The sequence below is a fragment of the Notechis scutatus genome, chromosome 1, assembly GCF_049901735.1.
Source record: "Notechis scutatus isolate UNSWTSFEM ecotype Mainland chromosome 1, rNotScu1.2, whole genome shotgun sequence".
NCBI lineage: Eukaryota > Metazoa > Chordata > Lepidosauria > Squamata > Elapidae > Notechis > Notechis scutatus.
Genome location: NC_142009.1, coordinates 259,030,828 through 259,049,562, shown reverse-complemented (window position 1 = coordinate 259,049,562; position 18,735 = coordinate 259,030,828). Strand labels below are relative to the sequence as shown.

General features: G+C 39.4%; 1 protein-coding gene across 5 annotated transcripts in view; it reads right to left on the bottom strand.

The window, feature by feature from the left end:
- CTTN (cortactin) overlaps positions 1-16,326 on the bottom strand; it is a 32,997-nt gene extending 16,671 nt beyond the window's left edge. For 3 of the 5 annotated variants that reach the window (XM_026664727.2, XM_087951156.1, XM_026664728.2), the window contains exons 1-8: positions 16,221-16,326; positions 11,660-11,743; positions 11,291-11,364; positions 8,916-9,045; positions 5,495-5,605; positions 4,621-4,675; positions 3,543-3,653; positions 413-523 (exon numbers count right to left, since the gene is read on the bottom strand). In XM_026664727.2, coding sequence (XP_026520512.1) covers positions 413-523; positions 3,543-3,653; positions 4,621-4,675; positions 5,495-5,605; positions 8,916-9,045; positions 11,291-11,364; positions 11,660-11,743 — 676 coding nt within the window. In that variant the 5' untranslated portion in view covers positions 16,221-16,326. Of the gene's footprint in view, positions 1-412; positions 524-3,542; positions 3,654-4,620; positions 4,676-5,494; positions 5,606-8,915; positions 9,046-11,290; positions 11,365-11,659; positions 11,744-15,900 lie in introns of all 5 variants that reach the window. The other 2 variants (XM_087951154.1, XM_087951157.1) reach the window with 1 other exon arrangement.
- Between the last annotated feature and the right edge of the window lie 2,409 nt (positions 16,327-18,735).

Here is an 18,735-nt window from a genome sequence, read left to right as displayed (position 1 = left end):
AGCAGGTATTTGCTACATCAAATTATAAAATATATAGTCTTTTCATTTTTTCTTTAAGACAGTAAAATATCAGTCTGAACTATGCATAATAAATGAAGGCATCATAAAGTTAGCTGAAAAGTTCTGTTTTAGCCTTATTTTCATTACCCTAGAAGCCCTATTTAAGAAACTGACTAGATTTTATTGTTCTAAGTCATCTTGAAGACTTTTTTTTAATGGAAGGGCAGATTATAGTAACAAACAATCTATAAAATACATTTTTACAACAGAAAAAAGGAAGGAGAGGATTTAAAAAAAATAATTTGTAGATTTAAGACTTGAAAGCTTTAGTTTATGCAGATATATTACAATTTCAGGTTTAAAGAAGATCAACTCATAAACAATTTCATGGAATAAAATAAAGTAAAAAAACCTTTCTGTGATTCATGTTTTTCAGTTTTGCCCTGGTATTCAAAGCCAACAGCACTTTTATCCACTTTCTCTTTGTCCACACCATATTTACCACCAAAACCTTTAGAATAATCTGGAGATGGGAGTAAAAAAATATAGTCATTCATAATAGTACAAACTAAAGACATTGGACTTTTTATCATTTATAGCTACTTGATTCAGGTCACTTTTACTGACTCTTGGCATGGATAAAAAGATTACCATAAAAACCTACAATCATTTAGCCAATGGTTATTTTTAATGGAAAGAGTTGCGGGGTTCAGCTGAGTCAACAAGAGATGAGACTCTGAGGGTCAGTTGGAGGAAGATGAGCTAGAGCAAGTTCATTTTAAAGACTGATTAACCCAGAACTTGGTTTCCATTAACTATGGCTAACTTTACTTTCAATGTAGCAGTAAATGCACATGCAGTAGTTTTACCTCTAGTTTTAGAAGAGTTGGCGGGGAGGTGGGGAAGAACATGTTTTTGTAAACTGTGAATACGGTCTTGTAAACTGGCTGTGTCACATAAGGAAGGGTAGTGATGTGCCTAGGATCAGTTCTATACCAGAGGTTAAGTCAATAATACATGTTCCGAGTGAACCTTTTTAGTTAAGTACAAAGAAGTAAGCAACCTATTCTATGATTTGAAACCTGTTCCACTATATAGAGAGAGGTTTATCGTTCCTTCCAATAAGTTTGCAAAAAGACTACCCATTTCTGGCAGCAAGTTCCAGTGATATTGCTTGAGAAGTATCAGAATTTAGAACAAGGTATAGTATTTATTTTGTGGGAAAAATGCTGTTTGGAAAAAATAATTACTATTATGCCTAGGTGGAAATGGGAAGAGCCTTCCTTCAGTCATGTAAAGTTTCAGCCCAAACTACCTCACAGGATTGAAGTTATGCTTCCTTTAACCTAACTTTATATTTCCTTTAACATTTAACCTAATTTTAACAAATAACTAAAGGAAAATACAAGGGCAAACACAATATTCTTGATCTTTGAAAAGTGGCCTTAAGATGTATTTTTTGAAAATTTGCCTTTAAAAAATGTTTTAAAAACCATGCAGAAAATACATAAATGCATATGAGCTACCAATTCAGCTTAATTCAAAACTAATGTACAGTTACTAATGTAACTATCATAAGGCAAGGGAAATCATTTTGGCCAGAAAAGTTGAGAATCAGACTTCAATAAATGCGTACTGTCTATGCCCTGGAGACAACTGCCTAAAGGGACACAATCTATGCTGTAGAAAATGTACTTTGAACCAGTTTTCCGCATGCACAAGAACAGAAAGTGAAAAAGATTATTGCAAAAATTATTCAAATTCCTATGAAATTCCCACTTTTTTTTTGACAGAAATGCAGACAAAATTTGGAAGGAAGCAGAAAACTAATACAGTGTAGATTTAGATCTACGTTAGGAAGATCCTTTAGAGGATTAGTAACTCCACCTTTTTTGCAGTGCAAATCTGAACATGCTTACTTAGACATCAAATCTCACTGGATTCAATGATGATTTTTTTAATGACTCAATCCTCTGTTTAGGATAAAGATGAAAAAGATGCCTCTTGTAGAGGCAGAACAGGGATATTTTTAGCTCTAACTGAAAGCATTTTCTCATTGGACTCTTCCAGTGTCTAAACTTCTGGACCTTAGGTTTTCTAATTCAATCTGCCTTTGGATTATGGGTTTCCTGTCTGGCCGCTCACAGAGGGTCAGATTAGGTAATCATACCTCTTCAGCCCTTATTCTGAACACTGGTACACCACAGGGTTGCGTGTTGAGTCCCTTACTCTATACTCTTGAGTCCCTTACTCTATGTGCATGACTGCATTCCCACTCACATTAGTAATACTATTGCTAAATTTGCAGATGATACAACAGTTGTGGGACTTATCTCCCGGGGGGGGGGGGGGGCATGAGTCTGCCTACCGAGATGAGGTGGACCGGTTGCTTTCGTGGTATGGAGATAACTTGATCCTCAACACCAATAAGACCAAGGAACTTATAGTAGATTATAGAAGGAACAGATCAGACATCCAGCCCTTGCTTATCAATGGAGACTGAGTGGAGCAAGTGGCCAGTTTTAAGTTACTGGGTGTTACCCTAAAAGAGGACCTGACCTGGGGTGCCCACATTGCAGCCCTGGTCAAAAGGGCCCAGCAGAGATTATACTACCTGAGGCTTCCCAGAAAACAACTGAATGAGAAACTGCTGGTAACCTTTTACCACTGCACCATAGAGAGCATTTTAACATACTGCACCTCTGTATGATTTGCCAATTGCACAGTGGCAGATAGGAAAGCACTCCAGATGGTTAATGTCATTGCCCAGATCATTGGTTGCCCTCTCCCCTCTTTGGAAGAGCTTTATAGCTCCCGCTGCCTTAAGAAATTTCAAAACATTCTCAAAGATCCATCTCATCCTGGGCACCCTTTTTTTTGAACTATTACCATCTGGCAGACGGTACAGAATAATAAAAACAAGGACAAATAGACTGAAAAACAGCTTCTATCCCAGGGCAGTAGCTCTTTTGAATTCTGCTATATAGTGCAGTGTTGGTGCAGTGTCGGGGGTTTTCGGTTCAATGTGTGGAGGGTGAAGGATGTGTGTTTGTGTTTATATTCATGGTCATGGTCATGATGCGCACTGAAGATGGTGTTTGATTTCGTTGTACGAGGTGCAATGACAATAAAGTAAACTAAACTAAATTCTGTTATAGACAGCACCCTTTAATGGTGTTAATTACCATTATTTTTGTCAAAAAAAAATAGAATACATTAGAAAGGAGTATCCCTAAACCCACTAGATGAGATGATTATTTCTCAAGCTAAGGTTACGTCAGGACTAGATCCAATGATATGTTGTTAAGAGTAAAATGGGGTGACTATGTTTGCGCATACATGAACTCCCTGCATTTTAATGTCTTCTATTCCACAAGCATCCACACAGGCAGAAAACATAGAGCTAGAAATATTCTCCACATCAACTAACTTCTCAGAAACGAAGTGACAATGAAGCTATAAAAACAAGAAGAATTCTTGCAGTCTTGTAAAGAGAAGGAATTATTTAGGACCTTGCTATGATATCGTGTTAGCCAACAAACCTTTCTGGGATTCATGTTTCTCTGTTTTTCCGTGGTAATCAAATCCCATGGCACTCTTGTCTACTCTGTCAGCCTGCACACCGTACTTCCCACCAAATCCACTTGAGTAGTCTGAGAAGAGAGCAAAACACACCACGTATCAGAAATCATTGTGGGAGCAGCAGAACAAAAGAATGGGTATCACTGCTGATAAACTAGAGTTACGATAAATGCTCCATATCCCCACTGAATCCCATTATTTTACAGCACCACTATGTACTATAGGTAAACTGTCCTAGAATTTGGAGACTCTCCAAAGGGAATGCCTTCCAGGATGCCTTCAGAATTTATGCCAGTATTAAAGGTCTTTACATTTGTTTCAGCATTCTGGATTGTGATCTATGTTACCAATAACAAATAAACTCTTAACAAGTCAACACGATTTCTGCTATTTTATCGCTTCCTGCCTTACCGCTCTACTTTTCAAAATGCAGGAAGCAGTGATTTATGAGGCTGAGTATCATTGTCATCAATCCCAATATTCATTCCAAAAGGATATCATTCAGGAATGCTTACTTTTTTCAGCCATGCAGCGACTGTTGCTCTATTAGTCTATAGGCTCACACATTAAGCATCCATATAAATATCATCAGTGAATCACAGAATAGAGTTGGAAGGGACCTTGGAGGTCTTCTAGTCCAACCCCCTGCTCAAGCAGGAGACCCTATACCATTTCAGACAACTGGCTCTCCAGTCTTTTATTAAAAACCTCCAGTGATGAAGCACCTACAATTTCTGAAGGCAAGCTGTTCCACTGGTTAATTGTCCTCACTTTTAGGAAGGTTCTCCTTAATTCCAGGTTATTTTGCTGAAACTTGGGATTTTCTTTATTAGGCTTTATTAATACTTTCAGAAGTATTAATAAAGCCTAGTAAAGCAAATCCCAAGTTTCAACAAAATAACCTGGAAGTGTGTTGTTGTAAAAAAAAATTCTACATGTGGATTGATTATGTACATGTGTTTAAGTAAAATAACTCCAGAGGAGATTCTCTCCAATCTTTTATATGCTTTGAACAGATTATTTCTCAGTGTGAATTACCTTTCTGAGAAGCATGTTTCTCCGTTTTTCCTTGGTATTCAAATCCCACAGCAGACTGCAGAGAAAAATAATGCAACAAAAAGTTCTCATTTATAAAAGCTTGAACTGGCATCTTTTTAGGAGATAGCTATATTTCGGGGCAATCTTGCACAATAGTTGAAGCCTTCTCCATTTTCAAATGGGCCCAGTATTCACCCGAGTTTTCTGTCATTTTTACATCATCATATTATTGTAGCTTAGATGAGAGGATGATGTTTGGAAACCAGTCTGTGCCTATGGGCCCTGTTGCCAACTCCAATTCTTCAATCCGTTTTAAAAGGGTCAGCTACCGTGTTTCTAATCAATATCTAAGCATTAAAAAGGGTTTAAGAAAAAGTCTTTCATAAATTCTCTTTGCCAGGGTATCAGAATCCCTGTGTAAGTATAACACATGCTACAAATTTAAATCTTCTAATGCAAGTTTCCCCCCACCAAAACAAAATTCACTATACTCTAAAGAGGGGATTCTGATCATGGTGGGGTAGACATATAATGGAGAAATAAAAAAAACAAAATATTTACACATTCTCGATTCAGTTTGCAATACAACTATCACAAGTCTTTCATATACTTTCAAGCCTTTCATATACAACTCAATATATTTTATAATCATGCTTTCAGGTGATTAGTTGGTAAATTTCTCGTTGTTCTCTTTCCTTTATTTTGTGCAAACATAAACATAAGTAAACTGGAATAAAGTGTGAGAGCAGTTTTTCAGAAAGGGAATGGCTGTAAAAGCTATTCAAGCAAAGCTGAAAATCATGCAACATAAAAAGTGTAACAGCCCACAAGGATGCAGTTGCACAATGCTTTAAAAGCCCAGAAGGTCTATTACCTGGTCAATCCTGTCAACTTGTACGCCAAACTTGCCACCGAAGCCTTTCACTGAATCCACCTGGGAACAATGCTTAGAAAGCTTGGATTGATATTCATGACCAACGGCTGACTGAAAGAGGGGGGAAAGGCAGACAGCCTTTATTAAGTTATTCATAATGTCTGGACTTGAACAGTCATCCTAAACTAGCTTTAGCCACCTATTACTGGTGAAACTTTCCTTTCAATTTCATTCAAATGCCATGTTTTGGGCATATCTGGCAGCAGCACACTGAACGTAATTGTTTACAAAGAAATCCTAACAAGGGACGCTCTACTCAGATGATTGGAACAGCAGGCAGCTTGCCATCCAGACCACATGCTGGCCGGACACCAATTAACCATCTCAGCGCCTACATTTCAGGGTTCATTAAGCCCTTCATACCAGGACTTGATCTAAGCACTTTAAATATTTCCCCTTTCTTCCAGAAGGCAAATTGGTATCTAAATGCACATGTGGAATGACTACAAGAAAGCCATTGTCAAGGAGACACATTTTCTATCATTACTGATTGTAAGTTTTGTTTTTTCTTTGCTATGTATCACTTTACTTTCTTACTATGGACGTTTTACTGCCTTTTTAATATGCAGCTGAAAGAAACTACACGAAAGGAAGCAAAGCAGCATATCAACATAATAAATAACGGCAATAACTAGTCTCCTTTACCTACAATGCTCTCTAGGTTTTAGAGTCAATGCTGCATTTAAACTGGTTCCCAAAACAAGGCGGTTTGAACATTTGTTCATTTATCAATTTCTAGGCTACACCACACAAACATGACTCAGAATAACTTCACAATAAAACATACCACATTTAAAAAAGCAGTCATCTGGAATTTGCAAGTCCAAACAACATTCATTCCCTCTCCTTTCTTACAGGAGTCTGATAACACACTAATCCAAAGGCAGGTTTTTGTGATTTGTTTGAAGTTGGATAGGGTGGAGGATCTTTAAATCTCCATCTACCAGCTCAGATGAGCTAATGATGATGGAGGCTGGGAGAAAGGGGTATTTCTTAATTGTCACTAACATCACCAAAGGTGCTAAGCTCGTTGGCACATAGTTTTACCAATGAGCATCTAGGAAACTGCAAATGCAGCCAACTGATTATGCCGTGTACGAACTCTCCTATTTACAGAAAACCACACCACACCCGCTTCATTTCCTAAAGCCACTATCAAACTTTTTAACAACTTCCTACACATTTGGTCTGCATATTCCTGTTGCTATGGGCCAGAAAAAGAGAAAAAACAAGGCTAACTATATATACTATTTCTTATGATGCAGCAACTTTTGAAGCATATGTTCTATGATTCCCCATCTTTATTTTTAATACAATAGAATATATAAACTATGGAAATGGGTGCCCTTCAGCTATGTCAAAAGTATCTCACAGAATTCTCAACTGCCATGGCCATTTTTTGGAATTATATTCCTTCCCAGCACAGCTGGAAGACTGCATTTGACTTAGATACACTGACATTACATTTCACCTGGCTGGGACCAATATATCAGATTATAAACACAGGCATTTTCAAATTTCATGCTAAGAAATACAGCCTATTTCATCAGCTCCATTCATTTTTACTTGGATGCTTCCTCAAATTCCACATTCAGAATGAATTTTGGATTCTTTTTTTCTCCAATACCATGATGAAGCAAGAGTAAATGTTCAGTGAGTGTTATTTTCCCATCTGTTTCACAATTTTCCTTCCTAGGTTATTATAAAGTGGCAGTAGTATAATTATTAAGGAGATAATCAGTGACCATTCAGTGCAGGCCACGAGGTATGGCCAAAAGCATGCACTGCTATGCACAGAATCCAATTTGGAAAACCCAAGTGTTAAACTTTTAAAAAAAAATTGGCTCACCAATTCATGGAGGTGGCATGCTTCCAAATGAATTTGGAACATGCCTTTTACAACTTCTATTATTTAATTAAAACTTTATTTAAAACATTATATAGAATTTTAAACTTCCAGCAGCTTTTCATCACTGTTTCCCCCTGGAAAGACTACCCAAGAGCATGTGTTCTATTTGTTCCATTCACTTGACATGAATGACATGAACAGTGAATCCCCAAATTCTGTTTCTGCTTGAATTCATGCCAAATTTTATCTCCAATAATTTTAATATCTAGCACAGAAGGCAAGATATATTTTTGGCCTGATGGATACACATGGAATTTCGATAGCATATAATGGACAAAGTATCTGTCTAAGTGATCAGTCATGGCACACGTATCTGTTTATTAGAGAACTAGCTGACAGAACTAGCTTCTTACTACTGCTCTGTCTGATTTGGGAGGCTAAAATGGCCAGCTGAGCTGAGTTCACTCATCACTTTTAGCAAAAGCCAAAATGTATTTTACTTTAGTATAATGTATAAATTAAGTCTTAATGCGCTGCATTTTTTTGTCTCTGTGGGGGCACCTTTCAGTTGCTACCTTCTAGCAACTTCCTGGATAAATCCCTAGTTTTCTTGGCAAGATCTTCAGAAGTGATTTGTCATACACAGCCTTCTTCCTAGAAATGAACATGTAGTTGGCTTTGTGCTCAAGACAGGACTCATAATGTCTCAGTTTCTAGCTTGGTGCCTTAACTGCATCACCAAACTGGCTCTCATCTTTGTTGTTTGAATTCTACTATTTATATATTATCCCCAGTCATGTCCTGAACTGTTATAGAAAAGAGTATAAATTGGCATTAAAAACCAACTGCAGGATTTTGGGCTCTCTCAGCCCAACTTTCTCTCTCTTTCAACCTAAATCACCTCACAAGATTGTTGTTGTGGGGAAAATAGGAGAAATGGAGTATTGGTATATTCACTCCTTTGGGTTATACATGGGGAAAAAATGGTGGGATAAAAATCTTTATGAAAAAAAGCAAAAATACAGAAAATGAATTCCCAAGGCCTTCATTTCTCAAAACTTGAGAGAATGCATTAAATCAAAAGCAAAATCATTATAACTTTTACTCAAAAGCTTTGTTCACATCATGGCGCTAAGCCACAATGCGAATTGCCTCATTTTCATTTTGGGTGGATTCACTTCTTACAGTTCAGCATTTCTATGCAAACAAGATTGTCATGGTTTTGTTAAATGAGTCATAGCTTTAAAAGGCAGAGTGAACTCTGTACTGCAAAAGGTTCCCAGGAATCTGCAAAAATAAGCATGAGAAGAAACAAATATGTTCCCCTTCCCAATATGTAATGATAATCTTGAGAGATGGCTAGATTGTCAAGTTAAGTTGGGTCAACTTTCTCCATCAAAATCTGAGCAGGAAAAAAAGCACAGGTAGTAGGTCTCAAAATGTAGGACAATAACTGAATTCAACATAGCCAATCCTAAAGAATAGCAACCAAGACAATTCCTTGAAATTTACTTTGTCCATGCGGTCCTGTTCCACACCAAACTTCCCTCCATAGCCATGGGAAGCTTGGGGTCCTGATTCAAGCTCTTTCTCCTTGAGGGACCGGTGCTCTTGGAATACATTTTCTCGAAGTTGATGAATGCTTTGGAAGGGAAGCAAACAAACAAATAGTATCATAAGAATAATCCTAATTCTCACCTCCAAAACACATAATTATCGGGTCTCTTACACTTATCCTATATCTGTGATGGAAAATCTATGCCACACGTGCCACAGGTGGCATACAGAGCCATTTATGCAGGCATGTGAGCCCCAGCCAAACTTATCTGCACTGCACATGCGCGTGCCTCCCAGCTGATTTTCGGCCCGTTTGAGGCCGTTTTTGCCCTCATGGAGGCTCAAAGGAAGCCTCTGCAGTCACGGGAGGCTGAAAAACGGGGCTTCCGGAAATACCGGACGTACAGAAATGGGCCCATTTTTCGGCCTCCCAAGGCTGCAGAGCCTTCCTTCGAGCTTCCAGGAGGACGAAAACAGCCTGGCACACGCACTTTCAGCACACCACAACAAAGAGGTTCGCCATCACTGACCTATATGCTCCCTCAGAAATCCATGGGACTCTGAAGAAAGCAAGCACAAATAGTGGCCACCTCACAACCAGAAGGAAAATGTAACTGGGTGTAGCTTTGCCTTGTTCCGACATCCCATTCCTGGTTACAATAATTGAACAACGCATAAAGGAAAAGCAATACCACAGGAAAAGTAATATTTCATAGCTTAATTGAACCTTATATTCTTTAAATAGACTTTATTGAGATTTCTTCTATCTCTAATTTTATTGTTTCTCTCTTAGGTTTTTTTAGTTTCATTTTAATTAAACCTTTAAATCATCCTGCTTGAACATGAATTTAAACCATTCATGTGCAAGCAGGATGATTTAAAGGTTGACACATGACAAAATTCTAGATATCTTATTAACCTGAAATATGTAAAGGAGACCTCTGTTCTACTATTCATATCTAATAAATCTAATAATAAATTACTTTCTTTGCAGACTCATCATATTTGTCAATTAGGACACAGATGCTCAGAATAGGATTTCAAGCCACGTATTTTAAAAAAATCAACAAGCATTTTGATTTTCTTCCAACTGCCAAGAATATGAAATGCAGCTGTATTATTCCAAGGAGTTTTTCTTAATTAGAATAGAGATACTATGACAGTTAAAACATTTAAAAACTGTGTTTTTCATATATTGTTAAAATCAGGTAACTGCTACAAATTTTTCCAAAACATGTTTTGAAATAAGAACAGTGGAAAAACAGGTTTATTAACCTGTCACGTTCCTGAACTTTATGTTAATGCTTTCATAATTTTTAGGCTGACATTCAAAAGTGGTTAATTACCAGAAAACACATTTAACTTTTAGTTACATTGATCTTCAATTCTTCCTCTAGAGAAATGTTTCCTAACCTTGACCACTTTCCAGGTGTGCTGACTCAAACGCCCAGAATTCTCATCAGTGGCTGTGCCGATAACAGCATTATGGGGTGTGAAGTCTATACACCTGGAAATAGCCAAGTTTCTCAACATCAGAAACTTTAAGATGCCTGGACTTCACCTCCCAGACACACATATTAAAATTGCTGAGGTTAAGAACAACTGCAATTCAGTCATTCCTGAGATAAAGTACCAATATTTTGGGGCTGGATTTATTTCCCAAAAAACCTTACAAGACTCCCCAGGGAACAGCTGGGTTGGCCTCATTCAGAAGAATCAAGGATTCTATAGCTCCCAAGAAAATTTTATTTATGGAATGGATTATTTGGTGCACCCCTTCATGGAAGTGCTTTTTCTCTCATCCAAGAAGAGCTCACAACTCAGTAATAATTGTAACAATGACAGTATAAATAGGATAATTATAATAACATTTGAGCAATATCCATGGCAAATATAGGGGCAGGCTGAACTGATGTTCATGTAATCAAGTTCAGTCATTAACCATCTGTCATGAATAGGTTTCAGGACATGTATTTCTTCCGTAGATAAAGCAAGTTTTCTGTCATGCCTTATTCCAAAACTAAGACATGACAGTACTGGCTTTTCCTGTACTTACTACTAATTCTATAAAATGGTTTTGTTTAATTATTTAAAATAATTTCAACAATTATCAGCCATCTTCAGGTCTTCAAATTCTTCAAATCTTCAAATTCAGAGGTTACTACTGTTCTAGAACAGTACTCCCTAACCAGACCTTTGAAATGCACTGGGGATGCCACTCCACAAACTCATAGCCATCCTTGCCCACCAATTGCTCTAGAAATTAAACCTAAAACTACCACTGGAAATCAGCAAAATATCATGGTATATATTTTTAAAAATCACTTTACTTGATATGTTCCTGGTGACCAGATCCTTGGACAGTTTTAGCACCCCAGCGCTGTTCTTTTTCACTTACATCATTCTGTAAAGGACATTGAAAAAGAGGTTTTATTACAACAGTTGAACCCAGGTTTTAATCAAGCTCCATCATTCCATTTCCCTGCCAACCACTGAATTTGGTCAGTTCATTAGGCCAAGGACTTCATGTTGTGGACACACTCATATTTAAGGAAACCTAAAGCAGAATTCCCAAACACACACACATCCTACCAACAGTTCGAAAATTCTGAGTTAATAAGCTCATTCGATTTTCTACTTCCAAATGTAAAAGTGAATTTTTTAAAAAGATAATTCTTAAATTGAGTTCAAAATTGTACCACAAAGTCAGGATCTGTCTCCCAATCATCAGCACCATCATCCTGGCTCAGACTGAGGCTGTGGCCTGCCGATGCTTTCCACATCTGTAATATCAGAACATGCATGAACAATATTAAATAAAGATTCAAGGCTTTTTTTTTTAAAAAAAACAAACCCATTTACCACCATACAAAATGGCTTTTTGTTCCACAGAATCACAATGTATTTCAGTGATTAGATGCAGCCAATAATGTTAGCTTTGATAGATTTAACTGATGCTAAAAAATATTGCAAGAAAATTTCCTTTAGCTATTATTCAACTTCTAAGCATAATTCCTGCCAGCAGTTCAAGGAACATCAATACCTTTGCAATTCACTCATTTTTTAAAAAGCACGTTCTGAATATAAAAAGATATTTATCTGAAGAAACACTTTATAGGCCTTTTTGTTTAGCTAATTCACTTCTGAATATTTACTGCTGGAGAACTTTTCATTTCTACCATTACAAGTCTAAAAAGGTGATTAGGTTAGATATTCTGCATATTTTATACTAATGAACTTCCACTACAATGGAAGCTATCATGCTATTAAGCAAAGCTTTAACAAGGACACTAATACAATCTTTCTACTCAAAGATAAATGAAGATGCACCAAAAGTTGATTTTTGACGTCAAAATATTATCTCACAAATATAATCAACCAAAATAAGATTGTGGCCTTTCCTGTATTTACCCAAGAGAAAATCCCATTGAATTCTCTGTAGTTTATTTCAAAGAAAAAAAATTGTAGGATCAAGCTGCAGCAAATTAAAATGCAACCTTCAGAGATCCAATGCAAAATCAGAGGTGCTGAACTGTATCAAGTATTTTCAGTTTCTCTTCCATTCTAGGCTTCAGTTTCATACTGAGGACAGGCTGAAGGTTCTGCTCCAACAACGGCTCTTCCAATGTTGCACACCAGATGTGGTTAGCAGTACAAAGGCTTATATTTCCTTTACTGTACTCTTTATTTTTCCAGCTAATTTCTTTCCATCTACTGTACAGTAGGCTGGACAGAGCTCATCCATGTTATACAAGACAAGTCACCAGTGACATAGCAATTTGGAGAAGGTGGGGGCGGGGGGGGGCAGAATGCAAAGCAAAGACTACTCAAGAGCTGCTATTACTCTGACTAATACTAGACCAACAATCAAGCAGTAAATATCCCAATCAAGGAACTATCAACTCAAGACAATCAAACAGTAAACAATAGCGTAATCAAGAAACTACCAAGAGGAACACAACACTAACAGGGCAAATATCAGAAAGCACCAGGAACTCCACAAAGAAAGGACAATAGCACTGTGATTTGCAGAGTTTTATTTGGGGAAAGAGATAAATAACATAGGCAAATTAATCTAAGTTATCTAGCAGTTATAATTCCTAACAGATTTGTAATATAAGAGAAGAAGTCACTGCATTTGTGAAGAAATCCCCATATTTAAGGAAAGGATTCCAAGAGAAATTTAATCTTTCTCAGTAAACTCACTTTTATAATGGCCAGCATGACATGTTACTGCAGGTATTACAGGAAATCTCTCCTGTATCATTCCAAGTTAATCATTTGAGTCTGAGGTATGCACTGATTGTATGGCTAAGCTGCAACTGGTTCTGTGCTTTTAAAGCAGCCTAGCATGCAAACTGAAGCAGGTAAAACTAAATATACTGACCTAAATTACTTACTAAGAAAAGTTCTCTAAATCTAGACAGTGTAAACATTTCAGAAGTAAAGCAGTCTTAATTAACTACAATTAACTACAAGGTGCCTAATTTAATTCAGGGAAGTAACTGTTAACAAGTGTGGAACTGAAAACCAGGGATTCTATGTTCAACCACAAAAACTCACTGGTTAATATTAGATCAGCTACTCTCTTTTAACCCAACCCACCTCAGAGGGATCATGGAAGGGAAGTCTGGGAGCACAGGAGCCTACACTGTTGTGAGCTTCAGGTCCTAAACAAAAGGTCAGACACAAATTGAACAAAAAACTGGGCTGTCCAAGCTCAAAAACTCTGCTGTATCCTCATCCTCTCTTACAAACACCTTCATTCAGTACCTTCATTGTGGGCAATGTTAACAACAATCCAAACTGTCCAAAACTGTCAAGTGCAAATAACTGGGCACATCTGTTAAATTCAAAGCACAAAAGAATTTATTATTGCTACCTACACAGAAGAATCTAGTCAACCAACAGTCAAAGCTAAATTGGTGCTAGATGAAGGACTACAGAATTCAAGGGAGGCTGGATTTGGGTCTCTTGTGGCAACAACACAAAGACACCAAAGCAATGACAAATTTAATAAAAAGGACTGAGAGGTGACATGATAGGAGTTTTTCAATATTTAAGAGATTGCCACAAAGCCCCTCCGAAGCACCTGAAGGCAGAACAAGAAGCAATGGATGGAAACCAATCAGGACAGAACCGACCTAGAACTAAGGAGCAATTTCCTGACAGTTAGAACAATTAATACGTGGAATTACTTGACTCCAGAAATTGTGGGTGCTCCAACATTGGAGGTTTTACAGAAGAGATTGGACAATGATTTGGTTTCCTGCTTGTGCAGAGTGTTGGACTAGAAGACCTTCAAGGTCCCTTCCAACTCTGTTATTCTGTTTTCTATTAACCCAGCCTTCTAGCTCAGCCTGCTTTTCTTCTACAAAGACGTACATTTCACAATCTCATTTTTGATCATAGTTTTGAAACGTAGTCTGCCTTCCATACAGTAATTGTTTAGCAAGAATGTGACACCGTCTTCAAAACTAAAAAACAGAGGAGCACCAGAGCAAGTACAAGGAATGTACATTGCTGCAGGACTTTTGTAAATACAGTTTGTTCATGAGGTCAGTGTGGAGAAAGCAAATGGCATATCAAGAAAACATACATGAAGGTCACAACCCTCTGTAATCTCAATTCCTGCTACAAGAGCAGAAATGAATGGTGGGAGGAAAAAACTGTTAAAAGCAGCCAATAATACTAGGCAGTGTATCTTAAATGGAACACAGAAATACATACTTTGCACTAAAACCCTTAAAAACCAAGATTATTACTTTGATCTTGAAAAGAAATTAATGTACACTTTGCACTAAAATCCTAAGAAACCAAGATTAATATTACTTTGATCTTGAAAATTAACCAATGTATAGATAATTAAATGAACACCCATAGATATTTAACGCTGGCTAAAGGCTGGCTACTGTTATGTTCTCAGCCTGGATGAATCAAATATCTCCTTGCCAGTAGCCCATGAGTAAGATTTTGTGTGACTTACTGAATCACAAGCAATGAATATTCCATACCCAAAATTCCATTCCAATCCCATTCCAAAAATGAGTTCTGGTACAAAATCTATTTCTGCCTTTATGTCTACAGAAGCCACAAAACATCCACAGCTATCAATATGGACTTGACATATGCAAATTTCCATACTAATCAACAGTGACCACATTTAATTGAAATGGCTGGCCTCCATGATTTACCAGCCCACTGCTTGCTATCTTTTTTGTGAATACATACAGGGAAGCCCTTCTTAAAAAATCACAAAGCAGCATATTGGCTCCTAGTAAGATCCTCTCCAAAACGGCACAATACCTTGAAAATACCTGTCCTTTCAGGACCTTTTGAGTTGTCCTAATAAAATTATTGCCCCTACTTAGAACTTTGATCCTTTTTAAAACCGGTTTTACTTTCCAGAGGGGGGGGGGGTTTCCACTTTAACAATTTCCAGCTTTTAAAAGGGTGTCCTGCCTAACTGTGCTTCCAAAGGGATTTTTTTTTTTTCTTTTAGGAAGGAAGCCAACCCATTGCCCTACCCGCGGATCCTGCCAAGGAAGCATTAGTCAGGCGCCTGCAGACCCGGACCCGCTTCTCCTGCCATACCCACCCCTCCATCTCCCGCCGATCAAAGACGGCGAAAAGAGGAAGCGTCCCCGTCCTCTCCTTTCTGCATTCAAGAAGCAAATTGGCCGGATCGCATCCTCCCGGCCGGGAAGGCAAAGGAGGGAAGAAGAAGGGGTTCGACTCCCCCGCCCACCCGCTTTTATTTTATTGGATCATCGGCCTCGCCGCCGGAGAACAAAGAGCCCTCGAAGCAAAGAAAGCCAGGCAGCCGCCAGGATGTCAAGCGGCACCCTCCGCTCCCCCGGCCTGATGGGGCATCAGCCTCCTGCCCACGAGAGGAGTCTGCAAAATCTTAAGGCGGCAAAAATCGCAGGGGCGGCCCCACCTTGGGCTCTGCATCAGCACCGCCTCTGCCCAGATTCTGATCGCGGAGTCGCGACCGAGATCCACGCCAGAATCACTTGCCAGGCCGGGCTTCTTCTTCTTCTTTCCCTTCCCCGGGGTTTCTTTCCCCCCCCCCCCTTCTTCTTTTATTCTTTCTTTCAAAGAGCACCAATCCCGGCCGCGCCATCCATCCCACCGCCAAGAAAGAGCCGGCCGATCCACGCTTGTCCTTCTTCTCTCTCTCTCCCCCCGCAACTCCCAACCCGCGCGGAGGTTAGAACCAAGGAGCCCCCGGCAAGGACCCGGGTTCCTGTCACTTACTTTGCGGCCAGCCCACTTCCCCGCTGCCCAGGCGCCCTCCTTGCCGACGCAACGCCCGCTGCTCCTCGTTTCAGCCTGCTGGCCCTTCCGAGCTCTGCCGAGCACTGCAATTTCCGCCTCTCCCAAGATCCCGTTTCCTGTTTTTCGGCATGGCGCGTCATCAGGTGGGAGATGGCCGCAGCGACCTGGCGGGGCTCGGCTACTTCAGTGTGGGCTTGCGGGACGCGAAAAGACCTCCGCATCCGGCCGTTTCCTTGGGGGGAGGGAAAAACAACAAAGATGCCGGTGTTCTTCGGCGCCCCTGCCTTCTGTCTGCAAAGCGGGCGACCCCTCTGCCGGCTGGTTTAGGAGAGTGTCTGGCTCGGCTCGCCCTCCCGCGCAATTTAAAGAAGCCTTTGCCTGGAAAGAAGCAGCGCGCCTGCGCCCCCAAATTAATAATTATAAACGGCACTTGAGAGAGGGGCGATTGGTTTCGACTTCCGACGATCCTTGCGACCCTTCCACCGGGGCGGTCTCCTTCAAAGAGCATCCCCCTTCCCCTCTCTCCTCTAAGGCGCACGTCTGGCCGGAGGGTTGAGAGTCCATCTGGGCACCTTTGCGAATGAACAACGCTGTTGCCCGGGCGCCCAAAACTTTTGTAGTCCCAACATTTTAAAAGTAGCCCCCGCCCTCCAAAAAACACAACAACCCCGCAAACCCACAAAGGTCAAAAATTGTTCCTTCAGCTGATCTCCCAACCTTCAACAACCAGGGTTGGCTTGGCGGCGCACGCGCGTTGCGCGAACCCGGGCGAGGTGGGGACTGGAGGGGAGGAAGGTAGACCGGGCCGTCCCCGTCAATAGCGGCTTCTTGCTGGCGCCTTTCTGTCTATCCGCAGGCGTAGCGGCTCGGGAAGCTCCGTCTTGAGTTCAGCAGGATCAGGCCGAAGCGAGAGAGCAACTACTTTGGTCGGTGCCCTCCTGGCGAATCTCCCGCTTTCCGCGCCAAAATTCTGGAAGAGCGAAGCGCCGTGATGGATTATGCCGAGCATGCGCAGATTTTTTTTCTGATTTTTTTTGGGGGGTGGGGTGGGGGCCGGGGTGGGGGGGGGGTTGAGTCTTTTTAGGTAAAAAAAAATCTATAGCCTTGATTTAGAAGTAACACGCATGCATCTCACATTTGAAAAAGAAAAAAGATCTTTGAAATTGTGCCTTGACAATTAATTTTTTTAACATTAGAAAATTAAGGGCGCCATGCTCCTGTAGGAAGTTAGCACCCACCCCTCTCCTAGAAAATTGAAATATCCTAGGAAATATTAAAAAGGCAGAATATTTCCCCTAAAAAGAGTAGAAACTCAGAAGCAGAAACTCACCTCAGAAGTAGAAGCTCACCCTCACCTTTGTTAATGGGTGGGCCATTAAGGCCTGGGCCAGAATACTTTACATAACGAAGATTTCCAGGTAAAACTATAGCAATTGCTCAAAGCCCTTTCAGTGCATCATCATCCATCACCATCATCATCAACCAAGCTTGGAACTCAGGACAATCCTACAGAGTTGCCCCTGCATGATCCCATGGGAGTTTGACAATCAATCAGAATACAAGCTCCAATTCAAATCCCAACAAAGGTTATAAAACCCAGGCACTCTCAGCATCTCAGCCCTTCTTGACCTTCTCTTCTCATCTTGAAGCATGTGATCATCTTGTTCACTTTGGAGCTTCAAGCCATGTCTACCATTAAACCATCTTTCCAAATAGCCTCCATGTTTCCTGTGTCTTTTTTCCCACTTGGAACTGAACCCAGAAGGATATTTCTACCAACACTCCCCTACTGGAAGTCACTGATGTTAAAGAAAATCATGAATAAAATGGTGAGACTTGCCATGTGTTAATTTAATTAGCCTTAAATTACAATATTAAGCAAATGATTTCAGCAAAAAAAAAATGCTGAAAATTCTAGAAAAGCAATCTGATTTGATTCTAAGATTGATAGGATTTGGCATGTGGCATTTATTTTTATCCCACAAGTATCATTTTTATGAATCACTGAAGGCAGTGCACATACCTAAAATTCATTTTCTCTGCCTATCAAGTGTGACTCTGGGCTGTTCAACTAAAACTATAAAAATATAAACACAACATACAACTATACTAAAGCCACTGTTAAAAATTAAATAAAACATATACTAAATTACAAATTTAAATATTCCTAAATATATAGGTAGTCCTCGACTTACAACCATTCATTTAACAATGATTCAAAGTTACAACAACCTCGGAAAAAGTGACTTACAATCTGTACTCACTCTTATAAGTGTTGTACCACCCTCAGGTTAAAAGTTAAGGTTTCCAGTTGTGGAAGTCATTTCTTTTAAGATTTGTTTCTGTTGTTGTACTATATTAATTATATTATCCCAAATTAACATTCAGTGATAGAATCTCTGTATTAGGATTGACCAGTATCTAATTACTTAATCTATCTATCTGCTGGATAGCTGTGCTCTTAACTGGTTACTGGAGTATAAGTACTTATATA